The 7,537-nt window shown below is 41.1% G+C and overlaps 1 protein-coding gene across 1 annotated transcript; it reads right to left on the bottom strand.

Moving 5' to 3' along the window:
* Positions 1–303: 303 nt before the first annotated feature.
* Positions 304–4,184, bottom strand: rpe (ribulose-5-phosphate-3-epimerase). The gene is made up of 6 exons (XM_008275625.1): positions 4,003–4,184; positions 3,595–3,674; positions 3,345–3,484; positions 3,007–3,141; positions 1,220–1,306; positions 304–1,140 (listed from the first exon to the last, which is right to left on the bottom strand). The coding sequence occupies exons 1-6, from the start codon at positions 4,122–4,124 to the stop codon at positions 1,018–1,020; spliced, it is 687 nt and encodes a 228-aa protein (XP_008273847.1). The 5' UTR covers positions 4,125–4,184; the 3' UTR covers positions 304–1,017.
* Positions 4,185–7,537: the final 3,353 nt, after the last annotated feature.

Here is a 7,537-nt window from a genome sequence, read left to right as displayed (position 1 = left end):
AAAATAACCCAAACAGCTAACTCTCACTGGGTTTTAACTCTGGTTGTATCCTGGATGCTGTTCAATGTTTGATGACATTTGTTTGGCTTCAGCTATGAGGAAGACGCATTCACTTCCACAGATATAAAGCTAGAATATTTCTCTTTTAGCCAGCTAGTAAAATTGTTAGTATCGGCGGTGTGTGTTCATGAATTTGTGGGGGCGAGGCCTCTGAAGGAAGCGACGTGTTTGGTTGTTGAGTTCAAATATCAACAAACTCGCTCCACCTTTAGGTTCAGTTTGTCTGTTAAAATCATGCAACCATTTTCACAAAGTTTACTTCTTTATTTTCTTTGTTGGCGGATATGAACCACATTCTAGTTCAAAGTGCAAAGAACACACATTTCACTTCACTTGAGGCCTTTTAATCTGCAAAACCAAATCTCGTGGAATTTAGTAGTAGAGTACAGTATCTTTGCTCAGTAGTACAGAGAGTAGCTTGGGACTTCAACAAAATAGTGATTGAGCCAAAATAGTTTTTTTTTTGGATCTATGAAAGATGATTTGAGATAGAAGTTAAAAAAAAAAAATAACTCGCAAAACCAAAGCTGTGCTAAACAAAGTGCTTCTCGGGTCGTATTTTGAGAAATGATTTATAGACTCAAATGTACAGTCAAAACAATATTCAGGAATGTTTACAGAGTTTATCAGGGCGACCTTAGCTCCGGTCCTGACGGGAATCGCTGTTCCCGTGCTGAGATGAGACTCGTTTTAAGTAAACTGTTCGGAAAGGAGACAGTGGCAGCAGAGGATGAAGTTCAGTGTTGTAGAGGCACAATGCAGCTTCACTCACATCAAAGTGATTTGAATTTGGCCGTCAGCTCGCGCTTCCAACCGAAGCCCTCCCTGCTCGGACGGTGACCCTCGACCTCTAGCCCAGAAATGTCCGTATTGAGTCGTCTCCACTGGCCACTACTGCTGCTGTGGTGTGGTTGCTGGGACGGGCAGGTAGAGGGGTCGTCCATCAACGGGACAAGCTCAGCGGTCCAGCGAGCGTTTCTGGATTGCTTCGGCCACCACGGTGCGCAGGAGAGCGATGACGGAACGAGGGTCGTCGCTGCCTATCACGGCGCTGCCGGACACGATCATGTTGGCCCCGGCCTGGAGGAAACGTGAGCACAGTGTAAGGGAAGCTTTTCAAGGGTTTATGCGAGTAGGCTGCTATATTTGGATCTCTTACCTCTGCACACTTGTGAATGGTGTCCGGGCCGACCCCTCCGTCTACCTCGATGTCTAATGAAGGGAACTGACTCCGCAGCCAGCTCACCTGTGCACGGAAATAAAATAAAAAGAGCTCAAAACCTGCTTGACACATTTTTTTTATTATACAAATCAGTATGACTACAAAGAGGCACAATGCTGAGGATTACATCACACAACCTTTTTGGCAGTCAGACAAAACTACTATCATCTAAGCAACTTCCCTCCTTATAAAGAGTCTTAAAAAGAGTGACAGAAACAATAGAAAAATAAGAGAAAGAAAGCAGCACTAAGAATGAATATGTTGTTTTTTCTTGTGTAATACAATATGTAGTGGTTCTGTAGTTCTGCAAATATGCAATGAAGCTTTACATGGCACTTTTGTAACATGAGTGCAGTTTTACATTCTGTACACATCTCCATAATGAACTGATGATTATCTTGTCAACATTATTTATACAAGTTGTCTGGCATGTTATGTATTGGTTCACTATCAGAGGGCTGTACTACACAGTGAGGTTAGTTCGGTTAGCGAGATTTGTTGAGCCTGAAGTCAGACTTTTCAGTGTCACACAGGTGGCTCTCTTTTATCCTACTAGATCACCATGGCAACTTCTGCTTTGGAGCTAATCTGGTCAGGTTGAGAGTTTCGGATTTTAAACAGCGGTAAGAAGCGTCCCGCTTTAACCAAATCATTTCCTGGCGATTCTTTATGAGCGATACAGATTCTAAACACAGATAAGAAAACTGAGTGTTCGACTGGTGTTTATCACAGACATTATCATTCATTTCAGTTTCACTCTGAGTTGGCCAGAAATTTAAATGATTTCCTGCATTATGGGACATTGTCAGACCTAAATGCACTTCCATACAATACTGTGTTTAAATCTATGAATATATTTAAAGTTTAACAGGTTAAACGCGCAGCTGTCGGTTATAAATAAGCAGCTGCATTGATCAGTAAAATAAATATATTGCACACATTTAACAGTTTTCTACCAGCATTCCTCTCCTGCATCATTTGCAGTAGCAGCACTTTTTACCATCATACTCGTCCTCATTGTTCTCCATTAAAACAACCTGTTGACTGAAGCTGCTGCATACAATCATTTAATTTTGTGCAGAAGAGTCACATGACGCCGTACACGCCCACTTTTGTATTTCGAAGCAGAAAGGTGACAAACACCTTTGTGATACCTGTTATCTCTGACTGGAGGTTTAGTTTTTTGTCTTACACGAAGAACAAACAGCTATGTCAAACTTTCTCTGGAGTACAGCCCTGTGGTGTCTAACCTCTGTGTACAATGGGTGTGTAGTTTGTTTCCTTTTGTCACAAAGGTCAACGTGTTCATGTTTTCTCTGTAACTGTGCTGCCATGTTTCGTTATATTACCGGGGTACAAATAGGCAGCAAAATGTGGAAACAGCTGCAGAGGTTGTGCACATTTCAAATGTGCTCTCTTGTGGGCAAATTTTGGGGTGTTGTACATTTTAGAGAAACAGGAATCTTGCTACACCGCTGATTTTAATAATGCACGCTCCTCCAGCTTCTTCCATTCTCTCCTCCCGCAGCATGATGTCAAATCAGTAGGCTGCATGTTCTCCACAGAGGCGTATCTCATTGTGTATTAAAATAAAAGCAGGACCTTATACTCTAGTAGTTTAGACCCAGCAACTGTACTGCAGGAATTAATGTGTGGATTTAATGTATGGTAATCTTCTGAGCTTCGTCTGTGTGCATTGTGGTTAACCTGTGGTTTGACCTCACCTTTGGCATCATATCCTCCATGAATTTCTGGCCTCCAAAGCCAGGTTCAACAGTCATGACCAGAGCCATGTCGATCTGATTAGCCCAGGGGGCGAGCTCCTCCACCGTGGTGCCGGGCTTTATGGCCAAACCCACCTACAACATTCACACAGCGTTAGTACAAAAGAGTCATAACATGCGGTCACCTTAACACAGCGGTATCATCTGGTACTCATACAAATACGCATTATTTTTCAGAAACATCATGTGGTTTTCTACTTGCATCTTAAGATCCATCACATGTTTATTCTTTTAGTTTGTGACATTGTGCTTGACATGTGATTGTGGCTTCACCACACCTTCATGCCGCTCTCTTTTATCTCTTTGATGAGGTTCCCGGGGTTGGTGGTGGCCTCTAAGTGGAAGGTGTACTGGTTGGCTCCTGCTGCTGCCATCGGCTTCACCCACTGCTCCGGCCGAGACACCATCATGTGCATGTCTGCAACATAAACGCTGTCAACTCCAATACAGCAGAGCAGGAATCATTCAATTCACTTGGAACATCTGAATGAAGGCTTTTAAAGTGAAGGGGGGGCTTCATTTCCTCACCAAAGAAAGGCTCTTGGCCTACTGACTTCCTCAAGCACTCCACCATGGGATGACCAAATGTGATGTTGGGTACAAAGTGCCTTTAAAGGGAAGCAAAGCCGCTGTTATGAAAGTCCTTCATCTTGCACAAGCAGCTGTAGAGAAACGTCTTGCTTAAGGTATGTCTAAACACCTCCACACACTAAAAGAGGTATGAAGTCTTAAAATAAAGTGTTTGGCAGCTGGAGATTTTAAAAGCCTCTAATTAAACCATAAACTCCAGTTGTGTAAATATTAGCTCCCAAGCCTAACTTTTGGCCAGCTAGCTTAGCTTGTTGATGTTAGCCAACTTTGGCTCTGCAGCACTGAGCTCATAATTGGCTTGCTAGCCGTTAGCATGCTAGCTAATGTAGCCTCTAACAAACTGACCCGTCCATGACGTCCAGGTGCAGATAATCTGAGCCGCACTCCATCATCCGCACACACTCGCTGCCCAGACAGGACAGGTCGCTGCTCAGGATGGACGGACCGATCTTCGCACTGTAAGCCATGCTGGTACTCCTGGTGCTGTAAGCATGAAGCCTGGCAGCTAAAACACGTAAAGGTCGCCACATCACGAAGCGCTACTTCCGCTCGTGGCCTTCAAAATAAGTTGTTATAGAGCCTTTATTAATGCCACAATCTGGAAATTTGCAGCAAGTGCTGATTCCAGATGTGGATTTTCAGATTTTGCGCAGATTCCTCTGGATGTGGAAAATAACAATATTTTGCATATATTAATAACACTGCACAGATGCTTGCATTAGTGGAAATACTGAATATGTACTGATCTTATCTATATTACACAAATAAAGTTAATTTATATGGCAGCTTATCGTACATAGCGGCAATTTCAAGTCCTTTACAGGACAAGGCAAAACAAAAAACAAAAAAAACAAGCCAAAAAATAAAATCCAAACTGCAGTAGAAAAGGTGAAATTAAATAAATAAAAAATAATAGAAACAAGCTGAGGAAAGTGTACGTAAATTTTATAGGATGATTTAAACTGATTGATTGAGACAGCAGAAAAAATGAAAGATATGAGAGATAAAGTGTAAAAGAAAAGAATGAAAATGTAGTAAATAAAGTGCAGCATAAAATTATTTGAAAAAGTACCAACCTTTTTGTACAGAGAATCTTAATCTAAATAATATAAAATCTATTTCTTGTTATTCATATATCCTAATACATGCATAAGGAAAGACACAATTACTAAATAAGTAACGTACTTTACATCTCATTTCATTTACAAGCATGTTCCATTTATTAAGCATCCTGGTTCTCCTTTGCACTTTATGGTCTCTAGTAGTTTTATTTTTACAGCAACATTTCCCAACCTTTGATTTCACTCTGTGTGCCGACTGGAGCTTGATAACTGTTCCTGGTCCTTGTTCGAGGCTCACACTTCCGCCTTTACAATGAGACAAACCTTGCATTTAAACGCTAGATGGCGCATAACTCATATGGTAATGAACTTTAATCTCAGTCTCTCACATTGGATTCAATTTAAATGAGTGTTGATTACCATGTAGATCACAGTAGTAAAGTCTCCTCCTGCTTCTCCATGGTGCACAGTTCTTATTGGACTTTTCTTTAAAAATATCTCATCTGATGAAAAACTACCTTTAACTTGTAGGTGTGAAGTAAAAGTTGTTGAAGTTTACTTCTGTCATTCCAGAACAGCAGCAGCTCAGTGGTGTCAGAGCTAAAGACACTGAAGCAGCACGTCTAAAACAGGCTTATACAGTCACAATAAAACCATCTTTGTAGTATTTTTGAGCTGAAAAACTGAAAGGCACATTCTGTGGACAAGAGAAACTTTCACAATATGGGGCCTCTACTGTTGTGTCCTCTACATGCTATAATTAGTTGCGACATATTCTTGCAAAACTGTGGTTCTTATGTTGTTCTTCTGCCCAAAAAAAGAATAATGGTTGAGCATTAACAGACAATTCTGTAAACCCAAAATTAAAACTTTGAAGAATTCTTATTGTCTGCTTTAAAATGACCAAATAATAAAACAGAAAAGGCATGGATAAGTTTCAAGGACAAACATTTTTATTGTGTCTGTAAAATGCTTATTTTTAAACCCAGTAGTCCTGAAGAATAAGCCAAAAACATATATTATTGTCTACCTACTTCTATCAGTGACTAATGGCACGACTGTGAGGTCTATCAGTCTGATCGTGTGATGTCAAATTTCTGTTTAGTTGGCACATATTTTGCAGGGACAGCTGTCACTTCAGAAAATATGTGAGTTTTAATGAGTCCCAATGTTCTTCTGGTCCTATATTATAGTATTTTTGTCTCCTATAGTTTGGTGTCCTCATCGCTTTTTTTGGTGTTACATTAGTTTGTCGCCTTCATCATCTTGGATAAAGTCCAGTGAAATAGTTTGGATGTTTTTCAGATGATTGTGTAAGTCGCTGTGATTTATAAGGAGCAGAAGGCTGGGGTTTTAAAAAAGCCTCGCTGCAGCTCTCTGCTGGGGCTCAACCCACAAAGAGCAACGCTCATATACCCAGATTGCTTAAACAGAATCTGACATTTATGAGTTTTGCCCACGTCTTGTGTTACTGCAGCGAAGATGGAAACACTGGTGGCACGGCGTACCCTGGTAGACATGATATATGCCGTTTTTGAGTCGGCCTGAAGCAGAGTTTGTCGGCGCCACAGAGAATTGGGGCCTCAAGAGACTCGAAGGAAGGTAGTAAAAGAAAAAAAAAGAAAAAAAGCTTTGACAGCCATATTGTGGACCGGTGCCATAGTTGCAAGGGCCGTTTTATAGGTCTGTCCATACAAAAGTCCATCATAGTAAACTCTCTGTTGAAAGTGTGTGTGTGATGCTTAAGAGCAGGGTCGATGGAAGATTATTCACTGCAGCTAATTAAGTGATTCTGAGTGCTTAAATCGCCTGTTTTCACTTGGGTCACGCTCAAGGTTGATGCATTGCCTGCGCTGGCTGATGCATTTGTGTTTCTGCTTTAAGAGGGGTCATTCTTCCTCCTGCAGTTGACACAAAGACACATTCCTCACCTTTACTGTAAACAGCTATAACACATGTGCACGTCACACGGGCAGCCATAGGCTTCTGTTTACTGGAGGTCCCCATTAAAGTCACCTTTTTTTGGTTTGGCGGAGGAGGAACAGCTCAGGAATGCGACGTGTGCTCATTTTTTGGACGCTGTCAAGCTGTTCTCTATTGCTCATTGTTGACATTTTCGCAATTTAAAACCACTTGAATAAGCAGCACTGTAGCAGTGATGTACTGTCACATGTGTTCGCTTAGTTTCCACATTGAGTTGATATGTAAGAAATCAAAACATCCCTCAGAACTCGCTACGAGAAATGAAATCGACTATAAACAAAACTTTAAACACAGTGCCTTTATAGATTTTCAAATGTTAAATACGAGCATGGATGAAGCCATCTGTAGTGCAAAGGGAATTTAACAGCCTTTAATCACTGATTGCATTCTAAAATTTGCCACCTTGTAGTGCAGTGCCATCTCATGTTACTCAAACACTGTGGTGACAAAGGTGGGCGTTTCACAGATTTAAAGATTTTAGAATGTGTGAATGTACATTTTCTGCCTCTTCATGCTGTGTGAAACGTACTCTGTGATCCTAATGAGCTTGTGGATGAAAGTTTTCTCGTTACACGCGTTCCTGCATCTCAGCCGTCTGTGAAGACAGTTAAAAAAAAAATGTCTTTTCTGCAGCACATCGGGGACAATTACGCGCTGATGTGGATAAAAGCCGAAGACTAATCAATTCCATTCCCCGGCCTGCTAAATTAGTGTGTCCATTGCATTAGCTGTTGCCATTTTTAGGGCTCGTCAACAGCTACGGCAATTAATGTGCTTGTTTATTTCTTAGTGAAATTAATATTTTTCACCTTTTTTTTCAGGAAGTTGGCATAAGG

This window comes from Stegastes partitus, unplaced genomic scaffold (assembly GCF_000690725.1).
Source record: "Stegastes partitus isolate 25-593 unplaced genomic scaffold, Stegastes_partitus-1.0.2 Scaffold56, whole genome shotgun sequence".
Classification (NCBI taxonomy): Eukaryota; Metazoa; Chordata; class Actinopteri; family Pomacentridae; genus Stegastes; species Stegastes partitus.
The sequence above is the reverse complement of the archived record's forward strand: the minus strand, read 5'-3'. Positions and strand labels throughout refer to the sequence as shown.